Source organism: Rhizophagus irregularis, chromosome 27 (genome assembly GCF_026210795.1).
Source record: "Rhizophagus irregularis chromosome 27, complete sequence".
In the NCBI taxonomy this organism is placed as follows: domain Eukaryota; kingdom Fungi; phylum Glomeromycota; class Glomeromycetes; order Glomerales; family Glomeraceae; genus Rhizophagus; species Rhizophagus irregularis.
Window position 1 is genome coordinate 2306053 of NC_089455.1, and position 24431 is coordinate 2330483.

At 24.4% G+C, this 24431-nt stretch overlaps 6 protein-coding genes across 6 annotated transcripts; all 6 read right to left on the reverse strand.

Moving 5' to 3' along the window:
- Window positions 1-47: 47 nt before the first annotated feature.
- Window positions 48-269, reverse strand: OCT59_018385 (uncharacterized protein; the record flags this gene model as incomplete). The annotated part of the gene is made up of 1 exon (XM_066148743.1): window positions 48-269. One exon carries the CDS (start codon window positions 267-269, stop codon window positions 48-50), a length of 222 nt encoding a protein of 73 aa, XP_066004640.1.
- A 44-nt stretch (window positions 270-313) lies between these two features.
- On the reverse strand, window positions 314-586 carry OCT59_018386 (uncharacterized protein; the record flags this gene model as incomplete). Its single annotated transcript, XM_066148744.1, has 1 exon — window positions 314-586. One exon carries the CDS (start codon window positions 584-586, stop codon window positions 314-316), a length of 273 nt encoding a protein of 90 aa, XP_066004641.1.
- A 340-nt stretch (window positions 587-926) lies between these two features.
- OCT59_018387 (uncharacterized protein) lies at window positions 927-1151 on the reverse strand (the record flags this gene model as incomplete). The annotated part of the gene is made up of 1 exon (XM_066148745.1): window positions 927-1151. One exon carries the CDS (start codon window positions 1149-1151, stop codon window positions 927-929), a length of 225 nt encoding a protein of 74 aa, XP_066004642.1.
- A 6045-nt stretch (window positions 1152-7196) lies between these two features.
- OCT59_018388 (uncharacterized protein) lies at window positions 7197-11109 on the reverse strand (the record flags this gene model as incomplete). Its single annotated transcript, XM_025333590.2, has 3 exons — window positions 7197-10237; window positions 10329-10367; window positions 10461-11109. 3 exons carry the CDS (start codon window positions 11107-11109, stop codon window positions 7197-7199), a joined length of 3729 nt encoding a protein of 1242 aa, XP_025178490.1.
- Window positions 11110-12767: 1658 nt separating this feature from the next.
- Window positions 12768-13868, reverse strand: OCT59_018389 (uncharacterized protein). Its single transcript, XM_025317365.2, has one exon. It carries the CDS (start codon window positions 13545-13547, stop codon window positions 13002-13004), a length of 546 nt encoding a protein of 181 aa, XP_025178491.1. The 5' UTR covers window positions 13548-13868; the 3' UTR covers window positions 12768-13001.
- Window positions 13869-21773: 7905 nt separating this feature from the next.
- On the reverse strand, window positions 21774-22001 carry OCT59_018390 (uncharacterized protein; the record flags this gene model as incomplete). The annotated part of the gene is made up of 1 exon (XM_025326004.2): window positions 21774-22001. One exon carries the CDS (start codon window positions 21999-22001, stop codon window positions 21774-21776), a length of 228 nt encoding a protein of 75 aa, XP_025178492.2.
- Window positions 22002-24431: the final 2430 nt, after the last annotated feature.

Consider the following 24431-nt stretch of genomic DNA (forward strand, 5'->3'; position numbering starts at 1 on the left):
CGATCTAGATATTGTTTTGCTGTCCATAATTCATAATTCCAGCGTGATCAAAGTGGTAACTGATATTGGTTATAATGAAATCCTAATAAACTATCATAAAGATCTTTGATTATTTGAGAATTTATATTGAGTGGCTTGTCTTTATCACTTGAATCATAACCATCATGCAACTTCCAAGCCAAATAAAGTAAATTATAAGGATGTGGTTGTCTTGAAAATCCAGTATTACTGGCAAGTTTTCCAAATGCAAATTGCTCAAAGTGATTCATTATAATTTGGATGATATGAAGTCCACATCCAATTCGTAATGAATTCAAGCTTGTTTTTTATTATAAAGAACAACTGCGCCTTTTTTTTCTCCTGACATATATGCCGTATTGTCAGTAACCCATAATACACATTTTTTGAATTCCAATCCACACTCTTGAATATTCTTTATTACAGTTTCTGAAACAGTATCAGCATTGCATTTTGGAATATGTTGTAGTTGGGCAAGTATTGCAACAGGTGATTGATCCTTTTCATTCCAGAATTGATAACAAAGAACGAAATTCTTTGTTTGTCCACGTGTTGATTCATCCACCATTATTCCAAATACTGATGCACTTGCGACTTGACGAATTTGTTCATTAAAATGTATTTCAAGAGATATCTTGATGCAGTATCGTGACTAGATTTTCTTAACTAATAGCAATGGATTCACCCATTAAAAACTCATAAATTAGTCTCATATATTCAACAGTAGAGCGTAATGATGTTTGACCTACTTCCAAAATACTTGTTGCAAGCCAAATTGTGTTTGATGTATATTCTCGGTTATTTATTTTAAAAAGGGATTTGACTTTTTTTTGAAATTCTGCATTAGTAATCTGATTTGAATGTCGAACTAGTGAACGGATTTCAGCAATATGTTTTGATTTCTGACTTTAGAGGTGTTGAGCTTTTGCTCCAAGTGACTGAGTTCGTTTAATAAGTGCTTGATTTTTTTGATTAAGTTTTTTATTTCTCTTTTCTAGTTTTGAATTAGAGTCTTTTAAAAATTGATGAGTAGAGTGATGTTTATAAAAACTCTGATCAAGATAATCACATGCTTTTTGTTGCAAATATGGTGAAATTATGCTTCCTTTATTTGGTCCTTTTGGATATCGCATAATGGAAATAAGATTTCTTGCTGGAGGTATATCTTTCTCAGGTAATTGTTGTATTGTTGAAATTAAATGTGTTCATTGTGGATTTGATACTTCTTTATTGGTAGCCTCCTCTTCATTGGTAGGTAATTCTTCATAAATAGACATCTCCTCATTGACAGCAGACGATTCTTCACTGATAGTTTTTTTATATGTATTTCATTTGCTTTTTTTAGTTGAAATCAGCGTTTATATGATTTATATATCCCCATTTTATCATTAAATTAGATGCATGCACAGCTCTAACTGTTTTGTATCTTGAGAAACAAATTATATAAAAATCATCAATACGACCTGGTAAACAAAGTTACAAAGCTATTTTTTACATTTAATATAAAAATACCTGCTATTTGGTAGGAAAAGTAAACTTTGATGTATAGATGAGATTTTAAATCTAAAATACTAGAAAAATTTACTAGTTATTGCAAAAAAATGCTTCGTAACTTTGTAGGTATAATTCATAAAAACTAATTTTTACCAAAATAATTGAGAAAGAAGTTGTTGTTCGATCTGGGCATCTAAAAAAAGATGAACTAACTTTATATGTGAATTTATATAATATAATGTTGATCAAATTTTTGATCAAAAAAATTTAACTATGATAAAAGTTAAATAGCCATATATAGTTTTGATTTACTTAGTTAACTGACCACCCCAACTATACGTACATACATAGCTCACCGTACGCTACATGTTTTCTATATAATCTTTTCAACCTAGCGGTAATTAATTTTACCATATTCGTTGACGTAATACATAAGCAGCTCTTTTTGTATGACCTTCTTAGATATCATTTATATTACTGTATTATTATCATAGCATGTTCAATTTATCAACCTAATCATATTATATGATAATATCTATTACAATTCTTGATAAACATCACTTTGGTATTTTAAACCAAAGTTAGTTAACTCCAAAATGGTTGAAATGAATACTTTAGCCCCTTAAAGTTAAAATGGTTAAATTGAATGTCAAATAAAATATTTAGAAAATATTTTAGCATATTTTAATCAAGATGAATTGAATTGTAGTAAAATCATATAAATGGCATTAATATTAAGTTATTAACTATACTATTTTTACATAAAGTTTTAACCATTTGTTTATTTTAATTATTACTAGTAATGGAATTAATAGAAGATTTGAAGAAACTTTCAATTTATTATATTATATTTTAGTGTTACATTTTTAATATAATTGATAAAATTAAACATTAAATTAATGATTAAATATAAATGAAAAATTTTCTGTTATTTTAGTATTTATTAATTAGATTTTTTAATATTCTTTGCATACCATTGTTTTATTTCCTTGATGTTCTATCTGATGTTCTAAATTTTTTCTAATTTCATAATATAATTATTTTATTCCTCCATTATTTCAAATGTATTTTTTAAAGTACTCCTAGTTTTCCAATTTTTTCTAAACATATATTTTTTAAATCATTGCATTTATACTGAATAGACATATTTAATAAAATAAATAAGATAAATCTAAAAAGATGTGTTTATATTTGTAATTTTATATTAATAAAATTATAGTTATAATTTGAAATTTTATATTATTTTATAATTGTTATTATGTTATAATATAATGTAATTCAAACTATTTTAACTTTAATTTCCTTTTAAATTAATATTTAACTTTTAATTAAAGATGATATCAGTTTGGTTCAGTCCATAAACTGGCAGTTTAAATAATAAATTGAGCTGACTGTAATTTATTGTTTAGTACAAACTGCAATACAAATCACAGTTGTTAATTTTATAAAATTTTTTACTTAAAATATTGTTAATTTAATAATTTTTATTTAATAATAATTTTACTTTATATAAAGATTAAAATTGACTTAAACTATGGTTTAAATTACAATTTGACAAACCATGATTTAAAATATTTAAACTGCCTAGTATCAGTTTAATTTCAAATTATAGTTAAACCAGTTTTATCTAACTGATTATTAAATAAAAAAAAAACTAATTTTTCTATATTTTATTTTATTTACAATATATATAAATATATAATAATCTATTAATCTTATTAGTAAATAGATCTTTTACATATTTTTACTTTTTAAAAATCCTATAAATTTTATTAATATTAATTTTATTAATATATATATATAATTTTTTAATTTAACAGTAAATTCATTATTGATTTTTTTTTAAAATTTTTTAAATTTATTTTAATAAAAGTCAATATATTATAACTTTAATTTGTAAAAAAAATTTATAAATTTTAAAAATTTAATTAATAAAAATACTATTTTAAATTTATAAAAATTTTAATATAATATTATATTTATATATAGTTTTTTATATTATTAAAGTATAACTATATATTTATTAAAATATCATTTATAATACTAAATACTATATAAAATAATTTATAATTAAAATAATTTATTTGATTTATTTTTATTATAAATTAAAAAGTTATATATTATTTTATATAAAATATAATATATAGTTAATATAAAAATAATGAGAATTTAATAAAAATTTAATTAATTAAAAAATATAGTTTAAATAAAATTTGTGATTTTTTTATTTATATTATTTATATCTTTTTTAATTTTAACCAAAGTTCTAGTTTCATATCTAGATTTGTAATTATTATTTATAATTTTTAAAAAAATAAAAATAAACTTAAAAATATATATAAAAAAAAAATTTGAAAATATTTAGAAATTTTTTTTAAATATAATTTGAACTTTTTATTTAAAATATATTAAAATTATATAATAACATTTATTATATAATATTTTAAAGAATAAGAAGAGTAAAGAAAGTATTAATATATATAATATTATAATATAAAATTTTATATATTATGTAAAGTAAAAGATTAAGACTTATAATAATTAAATATTATATGGCAAATATCATTTTTTGTATTTATCATTTAATTATTATATTTCAATAAAATTTTTAAAAATATAAATTAATTAAGTTTTTAGAAATAATTTTTAAAATTATTATTTTATTTAAAATAAATATATATTTTAAAATATATATTTATTAATCAAATAGGTGATTAATGAATGTAATTGAATTTATTAATAAATTATATTAAATGTATATTAAAAATATAAAATATTATATTTATATTATAAAAAATTTTTAGTTATTATATTATATAATATAATTGTATTATAAATATTTGTTATTATTAATATTATAAATAATTTATTTAGATTTTATACTAATTTCTATTTTTTAAATTTATTTTTTTTTAATATTATAAATTTATAAAATTATATATATTTTTATATACATCTTATTATTGAATTTTTTTTAATATTAATTTGTTATTAATTAATATTATATTATTAGTTTTATTTATTATACTTAAAATTATAAAGAAAAAATTAATTATAAAAATAAAAAAACATTGCATTTTAATAATATTTTTTAAAAAATATATAAAAATAAAAAGTATTTTAATAAGAAGAAATAAAAGTCATTATTTGATTTTTTTTTCTTTTTATATAAAGTATAAAAACAAAAAAATTATTAAATTTAAATAAAAAAAATTTATATAAATGATATATTTTTAAATAAAAAGATTTTTCTAATAATTTTTACAATATCAGATTAAATTTTATTATTATTATTATTAATTTGTTTTTTAATAATTTTTACTTTTTATAACTATTTGTAATTTCTAGTTTTTAATATATTGTATTTTTATTAATAATTAATAGTTTTTTTTTTATATCTCAACTCAACTTGAAATTTGACACAGTTTAACTTGATTTGTGTATTACTTTTATTAAATTATTTATGTAATCTATCACATCCTAATCGATTTTTTTGTTTACAGTAGACCTTTTTATTAATGTTAAATTTATTTTATATAAAGAAATTAATGTTTGCAATTTTTTTGAAAATAGATTTTTAAAAAATTATTTAATTTCTTTAAATATATATTAAATATAAATTACATTTTTTTAAAAAAATTATTTATAAATAAATTTTATAAAAAAAATTTAAAAAATTTTATTATTTTTCATTATTTTTTTACCTCCTATACCTAATTAAGTATTCTGTTACTGCATTGCTCCAGTTTACAGGCATTTTAGATAAAAGAATTATTAATTAAATTTTATAATAAATATCCAAATATATTATTGGTTCATTAATATTTTTATCAAAAAAAAAAATTAAAATTAAATATTTTAATATATATTATTCTTATTATAAATATTTGTTTAAATAGTTGCAAATATTATTTTTTTTTAAAAAAAAAATATTAATTTTAATAATTATAACTTAATTTTTTTTATTAATATTGATTTTTTATTAAACTAGTATATATTAATTGATCAAATATCTGATATAGAATTTTGTAAATATTTTTATTATTTTATTAAAATATAGATTTATAAAGTTGAATTTGTAATTATTTTCTAAAATTTTTAGATAATTTTATTTTAACTTTATAGTTAATTTATAAACTATATCTGATTGATTTGATATCTAATATAGAATTATAATCTATAAATATTTTATATTATTTTATTAAAATATGAATTGGTCTAGTTTGCAATTATTTTTCTAAAAATTTTTTAAATTTTTTAGATATTTTTTAATATTTTAACTTTATAAAATTTTTTAGATATCTTTCAATATTTTAACTTTATGATTAATTTATAAACTATATCTGATTGATCTGTATAAACATTTTATATTATTATTTTTATTTATAAATCTATAAAGTTGAATTCGTTTGTAAATTATTTTTTCTAAAAAAATTTTTTGACCAATACAGAAGTGGTTTAGATAATTTTTTAATATTTTTTTTTATAACTTTATGGTTAAAATGATTAAATTGCTTTAAAAATTAATTTATTTTGATAATATAGAGAATGATCCTGCTAGTTTCATTGTGTTTTTTTATGTTAATAAAATAATTTTATTTAATAAAATAATTTTGATATTTTTAATAATTTTTATAAATTAATTTTATCTAAAAATTTTATCGACTATAAAAAAGGATGTGCCTACATATGTCTACCTATTGTATATATCATGTTTAAAAAGTTTTTGAAAAAAAAAATGCATAGTATTTATATTAAAATGAATTTATTTATCTACTATATCAATAATATACCTTTTTTTCATATTGAAATATATACATAGAATACTATTTAATTCATCACTTACTAAAATGTCTGCATGATTAATTTATTAATGCCTAACTAAGAATCAAAATCGCAACTAAGGTACTGGGCGAAATTTTTATAATAAATTTGTATTATACCGTGAAATAATTGCGCTCAATCTGAATTGTTTTATTGGGAAAACCAAGTCAATAAATACCTTTTTTATTTTCCAATATACCAAACCATCGGCATTGTCTTTTCTTTTGGGAAACACGCTAGCTTTGCATGGAAGTAAACTAAAACCGCACATGTTCGAATGTTTGATAATGCACTCCAAAGTCCAAAATCTAAACAAATCATGACTTAATATAAACCAAGATATATACAATGACTTATTAAGATTAGATACATATACATATTTTTCAATCTAATACCATCACGCAATGAACAAATCGTTAAAAACTCAGGCACATGATTGTATGATTGTGAGCGTCAAAAGGCTAACAATAATAACAAAGTTCACAACAGCAGAACAATATGTAGGTAGTCCAAATTTTTGGCAGTAAATGTAATAAAATAAAATCTCTGTTTTATTTCGTTTTTATTTAGATAAGTATATATATTTACTTACCAGAAAAAAATGTGTTCGTCTAGAACAAATTATATTTTATAAAAATTAAAAAGTATTATACTGTACAATAAAAGGTGTATGTTACAAAATTAATTGAATAAAAAAAAATAATAATAATATTTATAAGAAAGTTATATAAACTACAAAAGGAGGAAAGAAAAAAAAAAATAGGAAATTGTATTGTATTCCATTTTTAATTGTATATATTATATATAAAAAAAAGTAAAAAAAAAAAGTCCGATTTTAAGAATTATGTTGATATCGTGTACTATTGGTAATTTTTGATGCTAGATCTGTTAGATCTGTTACTAGAAGTAACGGAAGTTTGCGATGATCGACGAGAGACTTGGTTTTCTAGAGTTTGCTCATGATAATTTTGCAGTGAAAGATTTCGATCAAAATCTTTCATACTTTGTATTTCGTTTCTCTCGGTCAGCGCGAGGCTATTACCGGGCTCAACTTCTAAAATTTTTTCTAAATCTTTTAGTGCATTACCATAGTCCTGGGTAATGCGGTATATTATAGATCTTTGATATAATGTAGGAACAAAATTTGGTTGGTTTATAAGAGAGATATTTAGGTCCTTAATCGCCTTATCACATTCCCATTGAAGCAAATATATATATGCTCTGGTTGTCAATACATATGCATTATTTGGCGAATCCTGAAGAACCCGTTCCAAATGAATGAAAATTTCATCCACTCCAATGGCTTCACTTAATTCTCCGTAAACTTTTGTTATCTCCTGAAAATATTGAATACTTTGTCGCGGCTTTAAATACAATATTTTCTCACAATCGGCTAAAGAACTAGGATATTGGCGTAATGCTGCATAAACGGCGGCTCTTTCTAAAAGAGCAACCTCATTTGTAGGTTGCTGTAAAAGCACTTTGTCCAAATCAAGAAGTGATTTGTTATTTTGATGGAACTTTCGCAGCACCATTCCTCTGATTCTTAGAGCAATCAAATTTGATGAATCATACTGTAAGATTGTGTTGCAATCCTCGATACAGTCTTTATACCTTCCGAGTTCATAAAAAATTTCTGACCTATAACAAAGAGCATCAATATCTTTCGCATCCAGATTTATCAACCTATCAAAATCCATCAACCCTTCCTCAAATTTGCCCATTCTGAGGTACGCAATACCCCGTTGACGGGTTGCAACAGAATTATTAGGATAACGATCCAAGACTAAATTTAAATCTTTTAAACTATTTTGGTAGTCCCCAAGTTTAAAATGGACCATTCCACGGTATGTTAAACCGTAATAGTTAGTTTTATTCAACCTGAGAGCCTCATTCAGTTCTACTAGAGCTGAATCGTATTTCTTCAGCTTGAAGAATACGTATCCTCTTCTAGACCTAGCAAAATCATGGTGTGGGTTTTGTGCCAATACATACTCCAAATCAATTAATGCTTCATAAAGCATATTTTGTCTACAGTATAACTCTCCCCTTTCGGCTGTTGCAAATAATTTATCATCATCATTTGCTGTTGTACTATTCAACACGTCTTCCAAATCTTTTAATGATTCAGCAAACTTATTAAGTTTACAATATACAGATCCGCGTTGCAATTTGGCGAACGGGAAACTTGGATTAAGTTGGATCGCCTTCGTCAAATCTTCCAGAGATTCCCTATATTTACGAATCTCTCTAAATAGCGAACCTCTGTTCGTCAACACCATAACGTTAAATTTATCATTTTCCACGACGATAGTGAAATCCGCTATCGCTTCTGTGAAGGATCCAATCTTCATAAAAATGTTTCCTCTGAGTTCATATGCTTCAAGATCAGATGAAGCATATGTATAATCTTCATCAATTTTATAGCTCTCAATCCTATTGAGAACGATTGTAATGTCCTGTAAAGCTTGTTCGTAGTTTTTCATATGAAAATGAAGACGAGAACGAAGTTTATATGCCTCTATATTATCATCATCATCTTGAAGACTTTGGAGGGAAAGGGAATTGTTAACATCATACAAAGCTTCACCATATCTCCGCAAATGGGTATAAATTTTTGCACGTTCTAAATAAGCCAGAGGAGCTTTTTCGTTGTTTTGCAACGTTTTATCCAATATTAGTAATGCCTTTTGGGGGTTCTGGGGGTTTTGTTTAAAACATTCCCTCGCGATTATCAAAGGATCTGGTGGATTAGTGGGGGTAATAAGTTGCTCTGTAACTTTTTTCGTTGTTTCATTTGTTTCATTTTGAGATTTATCATTTAGGGACTTTGATTTTTTAATATCGTCAGACATTATGGTATCGGGATTCGATATTTCATATTCAGAAATATTTGTCTGCGACAGGAGCCCTGCCGCAACAAATTTATCAGATAGTGCGTTTAAAGTTGAAGTTTGAGGGAGCAACGTTAACGATTCTTCATTGATAACTGTCCTACAAATAGAACAAATCAAATTTTTTCCTTTTCGGGATCGATAAGATTTGTAAATATTGAAAGCGCCCTTCGAAATGACATGACCACAACTTAGACCATAAAATTGATCAGTTATTTGGAGCATAACTGGACAAAGCATTTCCTGAGCCAATAGTGATAATATTGAAGGACCCGACCGATCAATATCGGTAGTTGTAAAGGCTGGAAAATCATCATCAAGGTTATTAGAGATTCCACAAGATTTCATAAGCTTTTCCCTTGAGACAAGCTTATATTTCACACCATCTACTAAACCAAAAAATTTTGATTTCTTTTGATCTTGAAATTTATTACCACACTCTTTAAGATCTGCATCAACTACAACAAACCAATCCTTTCGACGATGTTGCAAACTCAATAAGATTTCAATGGCTTTGAATCTCACAAAAGTATTTGGTGCATGATTTAAACTTTCCAATGCCAAATAATAACATAAAGAGAGCGTAATTGATCTCGTGGAAGATGCGCAGACACTTTCTGCTAGATCAAGAATTCCAAACCAAAACGTATGGGGGTAGGATAGGGGTTCCATTCCATAAAGTTCCGCAAACAACCTTTTTTTATTGTTCAGGATTTTTGAAAATTCAAAATCATCATCTTTTGAAGGAGTGAGTTCGGAAATGATTTTTTTTATATGGAACCAGAGGAATTCCAAAATCATTCTTTCGCCGAATTTTTTAAGGTTATGATTTCCAGCTTCTTGATATGAGGAATCAAGTGTTTGTTGCAGCATCAGGAGGAGGCGCCAGTCTTTATACCAACTTGAAACTGGAACTTTAAATCCAAATGCATCTCTCATCTTATTCCATGAAGTTAATATACTTGCACTATCAGCGGGGATGGGTGTAAGCACGGCAGGTGCCATACCTAAATAAATACACAAAAAGAATTTGTCATTAAAATCGGTCACATATTATCTTATTATTATTATTGTTGTTATTATTATTATTTTAATTACCTAAAATTCCCTTAAAGAAGTCTTTAAACCTTCGCCATCCTAATTATAAATTACAAAAAAAAAAAAAAAATTAATTTAAAATCAAAATTTTTTATAATATTTATATATAAACTAATTTTCTATTTTAAGTACCTTCTCGAAATCTTGTTTCATCATCACTTAGGCTGTGTAATGTATCCCTTAAATGAATTAAGAGAAAATCAATATTATAATTTCTTTTTATTCCACTAGTTTGCAATTCAACATCGGGTACATTTAAATTTCGTAATGTTCCTCTCCAAGTCTTATTTAATCCTTGTTCCATAACAGTTGATATGTTATTATGGATATTATTGAATTCAACCAACTGTTTATAAAGCTTTTCACGTAATTCTCGGCCTAGCACGGCTGGGCTTTGTATGAAGGCTTCTAATACAGAAGCAAAAGTCCGAAGGTGTAATTCTAGTATGATAGCCGTATCATTAGAAGTGTATGTATAACACTTTGTATCGCAAAGCTTTTCAAGGGCTCTAACTAAACTTCTAACAGTCCATTGATTTGGTTGTTCTGAAGCCAACTTGTTTAGTTTCAGGAGGCTTTTAGGATTGCTAATAAGGTCACCACTTAAAAGCTCATTTATAATATCATCACTTAAAGGAACTTTTAAAGATGAACTCGGTATAGGGGGATTGAATAATCTATCATTTGTAAGCGAGGATTCATTCAAAGTAATATTTTCAGAAAGAGAGCCACTAACGCTTATTTGATGTCGAGGATATGAATTTGGAAGATTATTATACATCACTAAAAAAAACAGTTATTATATTTAAAAAATTAAATAAGAAAGGAAGGAAGGAAGGAAGGAAGAAAAAATAAAATATAATAATTTTCTGCTTATATTAAACTTTTTAAAATGAGAGGAAAAAAAAAGGAATGAATGTTTTATTTATTGTAGAATTTTTGAATGTATGATGGTCACGAATAAAGATAATCTTTATGCATGTCTTATCTCATTGTTTTTTTTCTGTTTTTGAGTTAATCTAAAATTAGGCACCTCATTTGTTGTCATATGCAGGCAAGTTTTCATGTGATTCAAATTTGTGTGGTTCGTTAACCGAAATAGGAAAAAAGATTGAAATACGTTTTTTTTTCGCAATCATAATTGAAAAATCCCAATTCAATTCTTATATTTTTTAATAGAATTTTTCTTTCATTGGTTAGAGTTCATTCTTTTTTAAGAACCCAAAATGGTTTTTCAAAATTAACAATTGTGAATTAATTACAGATTTACAGTTAATTAATTAGTAGATTTCTTTGAACTAAAAAAATCATTAGTTTGACCAGTAATCAATCATATGGAATTTTTGAATAATGGAAGCCCTTTGTTGAGTTTGTCGTTACTCAATGTTCCATCAGGGTAGTCACAATAGGGATAAAATTATTAATATTATTTTGCAAGCTCCATGTGATCAGCCTTTGTGACAGGTTCTAGGTCTTTGGTCAATTTCATTATCTGTGTTAAATCTATCAAATATCAAACATTTCGTAATGTATACTTTTATACTTTTATATTTATGCACCAAATATAATAAAATCGCCGATCTCAATGAAAAGTATGTTGAAATTTTTGAAATATTTTTAGTTCTCAAAAACTAATTTTAGCAAAATGAATACAAAAGATTACTATTATAGGCGTACTTTATGTTTAATTTCTTTAATTTCTTTGATAATATTAAAAAATTAATATTAACTGTTAATATAATAGATACAGCAAGACCTCTATAATTGCACTCTTCATAATTGCACCCACTATGTATACTCTATCTAAATGCACCCTCTGGTCCGGTCCTGAGCTTATATGATCTCTAATTATTTAACCTCTATAAATGCACACCTCTCTAAATGCACTATTTTGAAAGATATGCATATGGTATGGGTCCCAAGGGGTGAGGTCTGACTGTAATATTTTCATATAAGGAAATGTGCAGCAGTTAATGATATAACAGTATGTTTGATCACGTGACGTTAATATATAGATATGCGAAACAGTCAACAGATTCCACACATATTTTAATCTTAATTCTTTCAAATTTATTAGGCGTAATTTTTTCTTTAAATATATGCGTACAAAGATTTTAATGTTTGATATGCACTTTGCTTCTTATTATTATTATAGATTTTTTACGGCATAATTCAAAAGAAATCCGTAAATATTTATTCCTATCACGCCAAATTTCCGATTATACAATTCATTCATTTTACTAAAAAAGCAATTATTTAACAAAATTATATTAGATTCCGGAAAAAACAAGTTGAATACAAGAATGTTCTCTATAAAAAAAAATAAAGGTTTCACAAACCCTTTTATGAAATGGTATTATATAAATCATATATGTAATATATGCACGGCGTATTTCATTGTTTCAATAAAAGAAAAAACTTTTGTAACAAATATTGGCGGACCGAAAACTTAACCGATAAAAGGTTTGATATCGATACAGTTGCAGGAAAAGTGATTATTAAACTTTCATATAAGAAACGTGATTATTTATGATCATGAAGGGATGCCTTAATTATAGTAGATAAAGAAATTATATTATATCACAAGAAAATTTTTATTTACATTTACATATAATTTGATACAGTAATATATAGAATAGAATAGAATAAATCATAAATTGTTCGATAAATTTTTTAAAGTTCTTTTTCTAATAATTTTTCTATTTGATGAAATTTGGCAGGACCAGCAGAAGATACAACCCCATCATGTAAATGATATAATTTCACCCAACCATTAACGTAACTATTGATTCCTTCTAAAGGGAAGATACTAGATTTCATTAAATTTAATGATAATTCAGCAGAATTTCCATCATTATTAATTATTAATCCACTTTGAAAAAGTTGAGATAAATCCCTTCGTAAAGTATTATCAGGATTCAATAAATAAAAATGATAATTTCTTTTATTTAAATCACCAGGTAAATTAGTGAACCTTCCTCTTATAACTGTTTGATGTTGTTTTGTATTAAAATAACATGATGATATATATCCGTTGATTCCTTCCGTTTCGTTATGTTGATTTAAGTTCATCGTATTTGATAAAAGATTTGCGTGAACGCATGTTGGATTTTGATTAAATATATGAAATTCAAACTGTTGAGTAAAATCCACTGGCGCCGAAGAAATTGTCCATAAAAGTGTTGAAAGCAATAAAAGAACTTTGATTATTTTTGTCATAATTTTAATTTTTTAATTTTTAGAGTTTTCTTTCTTTTTTTTTTTTTAATTATTTATTTGATTATTTGATATATTACTTAAAAAATTAAAAAAGTTTTATTGGTTTTTTTTTCGTAACAAGAGAAGAGAGGAAAGAAAAAAAATTTTTTTTTTTTTGTTTTTTTATTATTAATATTTTGACATGAAAAAAGAAAAAACAAGTAAAACGTTTTTAATTTTTTTTTTTAGAAAAACGACTTTTCATTAAATTTATAAATTTTTGAACCGAGCATAAAAGATACAAAGATACAATACAATCACTTGTTTCACACGAGATAAACCCAAAACAAACAAAAAAAAAAATCAGAGAAAAAAAAATTTTTTTTTTTTTTTTGACAACTGATTGGACTTACATTATTTACATTATTCGGGATTATTTCCAATATTTATCCTAAAAATAATTACCCGTCGGTGTTAGAGTTTTTTATCTAAATATAGAAAAAATAATATGGTGCTTTTTCCGAATTCCGACTAACAAAAAAGATAGTAATTGTATATCTCTCTCATGTATTACAAAAGATATTATAGTGAAGTTCTTCTTCGTTACCGAAATACCGAGAGATCAACAAATAAGTAACTTAGTTTGAGTTTGATAGATATCTAAAAGTTACTTAATTTGCCCAAAGTCCAAAAATTTCTTATGATTTACGCGTCGCAGCACTTCAATTACTATTCAATTACTATCTGTTATCTGTTATCGTCATTATCGTCAATTGCATCATTTGCTACGTCATGAAAATTATTTGAATATTTTATATTTACTCAATAAAATTCCAAATATAGAAATGTTAATTTAAATTTTATGCAGATTTAATTATAAAGAATATAAAGAGATAAACATGCGCGTCAATTTTTGTCAATAATACAATAAAATGCATACCAAGAAATCATTATAATTTTATTGATTGAATAAAATTTTTATTATTAATAATAAAATTTTACTATAAATAATGATTTCTAAGAATTATTTTTAGAACTTTAAATACAAGATTCTTATTTAAATTTTTATTATTTCCAAATTTGTGTTTATTTATTAAAATAATCTTATTGTTAAGATAAGAAATATTTTAAATTTTTATATTTAAAAAAGAATATTATAATTATAGTTTAGTGGAATTTAAAAAAAAAAAATATCTAATAATAAAATTTTCGTACAATATAAATACATGATATCAGTTCCTCTTCTTTATTTTTTTCACAAATTTCTTTTCTCTTCTTTGGAGTTCATGGATTTGTCAATTATTATTAGTCCGTATTTTGATTGGTCAATATATATATATATATTTTTTTCTCTTAAATAACGAAAAAAATTATACAATGAGCCAATATATATTATATAATAAGTCGATCAAATTCATATAATGTTATAAAGACCTCATTCAGGATACATGAAACTCTTTGCAATTCTCAAACTTCTCAAACATTGTATCTGTTACTTTTTAAAAAGAGATTGAATTTTTTTTATCATATATTAGATGTAACATACTTTTCATCGAGTTTCATAATAAACTTTCAGGTTTCAAGCCCTTCATTGGATTAGATCACCCGGCTAAAACGGGCCTTATATGCCGAAATATCTAAATATATTGGATTCCTAAACCTTCCATCAAGTCATATGATGATTGATTATTGAGAACTATTAAGTGTTCTAAATAAAGCTATGTAGCTAGCTAGCTCTTTATAATATTTATATCTGCTTTTTAACATAAACGCTGGTCTCTTCCAAATTTTGGAAAGAGACTTCTTTCATGATATTGTTCCCTTATTAAGTTTCTTAACCAGAGATACCAAGATACCAAAGGTATCTGGTCAAGTAAATGTGTATTTTTTTGGAAACATTTGTCTTTAAATAACCTTGTCTTCTAATAGTAAGCTCGAATGTTGTACTTACCTCCACACCGTGATATTTTTACTAAGACCCTTGATGCAGAGTTAAGTCACTGAGATTTTCGTACAACAAATAAATTAAATAAATTGCATAATTTTTGAACTGTTTATTGATTTATTACTACAGGTCTCATAATGTTTAATTAATTGTTTCAAATCAGATCATGTTTCAAATTAGATCATGTTTTTGAACATTTCTCACATGAAAGTTGGAGTTTTTGTGCGAATGGATCAGGAAGAAAACCATACATAATAAATCTTACCTATTTAACAAAGTTCGCGAGATTCATGTTTGGAGTGTCAGTTCACTTAACACCACAACTGGAAATAACGAAAAAGTTGTCAAAAAAAATGTAAGTGAAAAGGATTCCAGGAATAATAAAAGTAGTGATGTTAACAGAGATACAGATGCAAATATTTTAATGTGTGAGTACTGTATTAACAGAGAAGAATCAAGAGAATGCATGTATTTTCGGTGCAATTGCGCCGAATTTGTTTCATGGAGAGCATTGCATGGATCAAGTATCAATTTGTTCCGTACCACATGCATCAAATGTTGGAGAATAATGGACTCGATATAACTCGCGTCGTATTCACCACATTATACTGAAACCTGTTTCACCTACATAGTCGACGAGCCATTTTGCCGAAAGATCGACATAGTATTGACTCATGAAATTTTGCCTTTGATTCATTTTACAGTATTAATAAGAAAGCAAGGAATATTTTCAATGATATAAAATTTTTTGTTTCTAAATTCTAACCGTTCTACTTGAAAAAAAAAATAGAGATGGAGAAGGTAAATTTTCATGTTGGTAAAATGGAAGTCAACAAAATGGCGTCGGTTAATTTCATGCCGGTGAAATGGCTGTTCGTGTAAGTCTGTAATCATCTCGTGTGTCTCACAAAGATTCACCTTTGGTAGTTGACCATTCTTAAACCTGAGTTATGCAAAGAATCAAATAATTATTATCTGGATGAGATTCATTTTCACATTATCCTTGTTGAAATGCTCAAATATGGAACAATTTTCTTGGACCGTTACGGTCGCGCTTTAACTTGGATATGATGTCTGGTGTGTTATGGACGGTTGGGCAATCATTAGAGTAAAAATTACGATTTGGAAATTTTTTTGGAAGAGGCAGCTACAAACCCCTGGAATTATTCTTCTTTAACACTCACTGCATATTGTGATCTGTCACGCAAAAATTATTGCTAAAATAAATTATTAAACTTGTGGTGTTTGCTGATAAATCTTTTACTATTGACATTAAAGCTCAGTGTTCGCATACACAACTGATGTATGCGAAAATTTTATTAATAATTTTTAGTTACATAGTAAAATTGAGCTAGTGAGCGAAATAATATGATGCTATCAAAGAGGGTGGGAGGATTCAGATCTTAGGACATTTAATACGAGTTTATTCTTTACTCTCTCGGGCTTCTTACAAATTTCTATACTAATTGTTTTTTTTCTATCACTATCTGCAATTGCTAGCTACGAGATTTCTATACCCTTTTCTACGAACATGGAATAAACTATATTTACAAAATTTCGCCAATCTAAATCCTATTATTAAATTATATATAAAGTATCAATTTTAGCTAAAATCACCAAGAGATTAAGTAATTTCTGACCTATAGCATAAATTCGGGGTATCAGCAAGTGTATAAAAAAAAATAAGCAATGCAGTATTTCAATTCATACTCACCACCATGATTCGTTTTCACAATATCACCAGTACGTTATTTCGCAAGGTATCACATACAATTTACTGCATCTATTGTATGATGGCCAAAGATTTAATTCGCAGGAATCGATTTTGGAATACGCATCAAAATCGTAATAAAAACTATAACACTACCCATATACAAAGATCAACAAGAGGTCTTCTTTGTTGTAACTTTAAGTATATACGGGAAAGTTCAAGAATAAATTACATGAAATTACTTGTTCCCGGGATACATGATGTCTAACGTTATTGTGCATTTATTTATCAAGTACAGATAGCATATTAAATTACAACTTTCATATAGGACGTGATTTATTTTATCCAAGTGAGACTTTAGGTCTCACTTTTTTTATTCATATATATCTCTATGATATTCTTGATACAATGTATAGTCTTTTCTTTATTGATGTAGTAAATAAATCGCTCATAAGTCATGACACAACCCCTTTTCCAATATCGTATTGCGCATTATCATGATTATTTTGGCAGATTTACATGACCACGTTCCGGTAAATATCTCTTTAAGAGCAGTGAATTACGTGTATTATAAGGCCATTGATTATAAGGGATCGAATCTTTTGGATGCTTGATCAATTAATTTCTTAATCTTTTGTATCCTTTCTGGGACCAGTTTTTCGTCATACATACTTCAAAAAGGAAAAATTCCATAATCTTGGCATATGCATCATTTTTGCTGACCACGATTTACAATGTCCTCAAGTTTTTTTGACTCAGATAGTACTATGAAGCCGTTGCATCTTCAATGCAATTCGATATTTTTGGAAGAGAGCATCAAGCTCTAATCCGCTCAAGAAAGGAGGGCGAGATAGGTTCCTCATTAAGAATTCTGGATACATCTAGTCTGGAATTTGCGATTTTTCTTATTTTTAAGCTCATCAATATCCTGTCTTAATTTTGCTACCTCGGTTTTAAACTCATAATTCTCATTAATCTGTCTCGTCTTTGTGGTGATGTGCCGTCTCAATTTTGCATTCTCGATGCGCTCGGCATTGCGACGATGTCGAAAAAAAAGTAATTTTTTCAGCGACATGAACAACGTGAATGGTGGGATAAATATAAATGCGAGACTTTACCCATGTTACATGATGAAATTTTGGCGACCTCAGGTCGTCCAAATTTCTCAAGAAAAAATGTTTTATTAATACACATGCGAAAATAAATACAAACTCAACCACTTCCTAGTGGTGTACCTAATATAAGTTACTTGACAAAATATATTTATGATAAAAAAAAAATTTTCGTTCGTATTATAATTAATTATTTCAAAAAGTGGCCTGTTAGAAAATTCTCAGGAAGCCTCTCAACTCTTTCCACTATATTACACATATCATAAACGGACTTGTTGAGTAATTCCTCGTTGTAATTTCTGCTTACAGGCGGTTGACTCGATTATGACATGATTACATGAATATATTTTTCGGCTGGCGTGTCAGCAAAGCATTTTGAAATTTTTTTGTTGCAAGGAGTTCAGGCTGGTCTTGGAGTATTTCTTAAGACAACGTCATAATCATCGCGAATTTCACTTTTCAAAGTTTGAGCTTGTCTGCAGGAAAATTATCGAGCTCTGATACCACCTTTTCCGCCTTGATAACTTTTTAAGCTGCTAGTTCCTATCAACAGGAAAAGCGCAGTTTATATACTGTAGTATTTTTCTTTTGTAAACAAAATAGCGCATGTGACAAATATTTTGATTGGCTGATCCAAAAAATTTTCAGTAATGTGACTTTGTACTACTAATCTAAAAATAGTAGATATATCAATATTTTTCACCCAACTTCAGTAATTTCACCTTGAAATATATATTATTCTTTTTATTATAGTTTATTCTATCCTATTTTCTTAATCTTATTGTATTTTATTTTGTTGTAAAAATAAAAATGCATTTTTTATATTAAATATAAAATTTATTTACAACCTGGGAGTAATACTCCTAATAGATCAATCTGATCAGATTGGTAATATGGTATAACCTAAATTAATCATAAAAAAAAATGACTTTTTGTAAATATCTTGTGGTCTAGCAGTCCAATTTTAATAACCTTTTTTTTTTATTTTAATTAGCTTAATATGATTTATAAAACAAAAATAAAATTATTAAAATCCAATCACTAAATCAGATTAGATTACTAAAATCCTAATCTGATCTGAATTTTTAAGAGTACTACCTGGAAGTATAAAGGTGAACTATCAAGTTTTAAATAAGAATAAGACTTTTCCATTTAATATATTATATTTATTACTATTATTAAATTATATAAATAATATGAAAATTTATTGTTAAATTTCTAAAATAATAAATAATTTATTCACTTATTTTAATAAAAAAAAATTAACAATAAATTTTATAAAGTGAAAAGGACTATATCTGATAAGAAATATTTAAATTAAACATTTCTTTATATTTTTTTTTTATAAAAACTACAAGTATTTTTAAAATAAATATTTCTTCACTTTATTTTTTTTCTTGAAAAAACCACAAAAATTTTTTAAAATAATGTAATATAAAATAAATCTGACTAATAAAACTCATTAAGTCATGTTATCAAAATTTTTTTGATAATATTCTTGGAGTAGTTATTATTTGCTAAAAGTCACATGCTAAAATATCTGATATGTATTTTGCAAATTTGGTATATATAAACAAATTGGATGCAAAACATGAATATAGTGATGTACTTTAGCACAATTTCTTTAAATTTGTACTCAAAAACATTACAACTGAACTAAATGATTTCTCCAAACTATTTTTATTAGTTTTAAATTCAAATCACTTTACAATATTAGATTCTTTTTAAAATAATAATAAAAAATAATATTATAATATAGATTACAGCCAATTGGAAATCATATATTCAATAAATAAGATTAATATATATGATAACTTTAATATTTTGATTCTTAAAGTTAAAGTTGACAACTGTTATTTTGATATTATAGTACCTATTACATATATACTAATAGACAAGTTTCTATTATAATTAATATATTCTCAACAAAATGTTAATATATCCTTGCTTAGTTTAAATTTTAATATTAATTACTTAAATTTTAAATATCAATAGTTTTTTTTTATAAAAATAATTCTAATTTCAACTTAATACTTTTTCTTTCATAAAAATATTTTTGCCAAAATATACTTAAAATAGACTTAAAATTTTATTTTATACTTAAAATATATTGAAATAGCTAAAAATTTAAGTATAAGATGAGTGACACATATTACGTCATATTCATTTTACTATGAATTTTACTCCTTCCCCCCTTGTCAGATTTAATAACCAATTAAATTTAATTATACAATTTATATAAATAGTGTAATGTCAGATTTTAATTATCCCCTTCCCCCTTCTAATAATTACGTCATATGTGTCACTTCCCTAATTTAAGTATATAATAATATACTTAAAATATTCTTATTTTAAAATATCCTTAAAATATACTGAAATAGGCAAAATTTAAGTGTAAATTAAATATATTTTAAGTATATATTAAATACAATTTAATTCAAAAAATTTGAAAATTCAATTTTCAGTATATTTTAAATATAAAATAAGAAAATTAAATATATTTTAAATATATTTTAAGTAAAAATTTTTTATAAGGTCAAACTGCAAGAATTTCCCTTTATTTTATCATTTTAGCAATTAAATATTAATTAAATTTCAAATGAAATATGAGCGTATTCAATATATTTTTAATAATTAACAAAAATAATTTTATTGAATTTTTACACTTATTTTTCTATTAAGCCAAAAAGTTCTTAATTATTTATTAAATTCCACTTATATTTATATTTTTTAATATTTTACTAAAGATTAAACCTTCTATTATCCATATCTATATTTATATAAAAATAATATTCTAATAAATCTTGATATATACTAATAATCTTCCATTAATATAATATTTATTTTCCAATTACTATTTACTACTAATATCACTATTAATCTAATAATAACTAATATAAGTATAAATAATTATAAATAACTAAACTAAAAATAAATATTACTATAATAAATAACTTGTATAATGTAATATATTATTCTTCAATTATTTCAGTTAAATATTTATCTATATTTATTTCAATATATTATTTATCTTTTGGATAATTATTATTCTAATCACGTGATTATTCTAATATCTAGGAATAGTAAATGAGTAAGCTAGAGCAAAATTGGAAAGTAAATAAGTGAATATGACTGAATCTATGAGTAATTGAAAATGCAAAATATCTATAATCTCTTTTAAAGGTTAACTTGAAATGTCTTTCAGTTTTTTATCATGAAAATAAAAAAGTGTAAATGAATTCTGTGATTTTTAAAAAGATTCTTTGTGAAATGAATAGTTAAAAAATAAAAAATCTTATTTTTAGTTAACAATACTTCATCAGGATCTCGCTTATTTATAATAAAAATCACTATAGAAAATTGGCCTTTTACTAATAGTTTTTACCTTACTTTTTTTTTAAAATTTTCAGTACATGTTCACTTGGTCTACAAAACCATAAGATAACATCTAATTGATACTGATGATTATTACTGAGTATTTAAAATTTGGATAAAATTTTACGAAAAGTTTTTTTGTCAGTCTTTCCATATAAATTGTTGAATCCTGAAGTATCAATATAACAGAACTTATTTTCCTCACAGATATCTATTTCCTGTGTTGCTGATTTAGGACTACTTAAACCATTGACATTAGCATCACAAAGTAATTGGCAAAATGTTATTTTACTAAGACCTAACGTACTAATAGCAAAAATATTTTTTGGCATTTGTTTAAAGAAAAAAAAATTCGATTTGTAATGCAATGGGAATTATTTTATACCATATTCGATTTACATAATCTCATGTGAATAAAATGTTCTCTTACATGTAAAATCCAAAATTAGAGAATTATTAACAGATTATGATATTAAGTCTGAAGTATCTTATTGCCCATATTTAAAAAGGAAAATTGTAACAATACACTTACTGATCATTTAATTTGGTATACCAAACTCCAAAATTTCCCTTTCCATTCGAAATCTTTTTTTCAGAAAACCTTTAGCCATACTAAATGAACATTCGCTTTCTTCAAATTCTTGAGTATCAGCTAATACATGGGTTAATGTAAATTTACCACTACCAGTGTGACCAACTATAACCAAATTTTTCTTCAAATAATTTCATGTTAGGAGAATATTTAAATGTGTGAGATTTTTCTTTATATTCTTTAAACAGTTAATTTATTGTAAGAACAGTCAAGAAATTCTAATTTAAGACAGTTGCTTATGTCTAAATTAACTAATTTATCACATTATTGGAAAAATCAAGTTTTATAATATTCAGACAAAATTTAAAACTTAATTCCTTAATTGAAGTATTCAAACATTTAAGCTCAATAAGACTATTAACTTTGAATTCAGTTAATTCCATTAATTTCAGACAATTGCATACAGATAAACTCTTAAGTATATAAAGTTCAGATAAAGTTATATTTTTAAGCTGAAAATGATTGATTATTTCCAGATTTGTCATTTAATTCTTTATTAAGATAAAAATAAAATTTATATATATGAAAAATTTAAACTATCCTAATTTTGTAAAGAACTAAACTACCTGTTAATTCATAATGAAATAATTATAAGTGCACTGTCAGTTGGAAACTCTGGCTAGAGGAGTAAACTTTATATAAACAAATTTTTCTTAGAAAGGATCCCCTTCTTTCAATCTATACCTGTAAGTGCTTTAAAGAACTTGTGTTATATAAGGCTTTACTTACTCTTTAAACTAATAGTAAGTATTGGAATTACCTTTAAAAGAAATTTTTTATATTTATAGATGACCAAATATTTTAAAACTGTTATATAGAATATTTTAAGATTTATCTGACCCAATTTTTTGGCTAAATTCTAATTGAAACTAATATATTCTTTAAATACTTTGCTTAAAAAACTTGAAAATTGCCAGTAATTTTCTTTATTAGATGATTACTTCCTTTTTTTCAATTTATTGCTTTATTTTTACTTAATTTTTTAATATTATTATATATAATAAAAAGAAGAATATTTATAATCCTACAAATTTCAGTTTCTTTACATATATCTTCACTCTATCTATAATTGTAAAATTGTTTATTATTACTTTTTTTACTATAAAACTATTATTTTGCAATGCAGTAGCTCAAAAAAATATATAAATACTATTTCTAATTTAGATTAGAATTTCTTATTATAATTGTTATATTAATTTTCCATTTTAGATTTTTCAAATCGTATACAAATTAGTTAATTTATATCATATGCAAAAAATTCTGATTTTTTTTGTAATATATTATATTAGTAAATATACTATATCTGTTATAAATTATGATGCTATCATTTCTATATAGCAATAACTAATTATATATATACTTAGTATCAAGTACTTACATTAGTTTTACATTATTAATAAATATAATAATAAGTAATAATTTACTTGGAAATCCTATTGTATAGAATATATAATAAAATTGCTAAAGGCATTATACATGAAAATACCTTTTTTTTCTATTATACTATTCATTTATTAGATAGTAATTAATATCATTTCTTCAAATAATAGGAATAAAAAGAAAAATCCAGCTAGTATTAAAAATCAGATTATATAACTGTAGTGCAGTTAAAAAAAAAGTATAAAATTTGAATAGTATATCTTAAACTGGTAGACTAAATTCTAGTCAAAATAAATGCTAGTAAAATTATAAAAAATTAGTACAATTTATTTTTCAAAGATTTTATTAATAATACTAGAAGTTTAAAAGGATATTTAATAAATTATCAAAAATATGGATAGATATTATTTATATTTGCTATTAACATTGTGAGTAATATTATAAAACTTTATATCATGCAAAAAGAATCAGATATTTATAAATATTATCTAATAGAGAAGGTAAAGAGCATGGCTATAACTGTTTTGATCCCTAAAAATTCAGAGTAGTATTTAATTTCATGCATGTATTTTTTATTAGAGTATGAACTCAGTTTGTCCAAAATCACATGATTTTTTTTTAAACTTAAACCAATTATATAAAAATTACCATATTTTAAATATTTATAACTTTTTATATTAATATTATTTGAAAATCTAATTAATAATTTAATAGTACTTATCTTGAAAAATAAAGTTACTAATTTATTTTTTGAAATTCTATTTTTAAAAGTATTAAAAAATTTATAAGT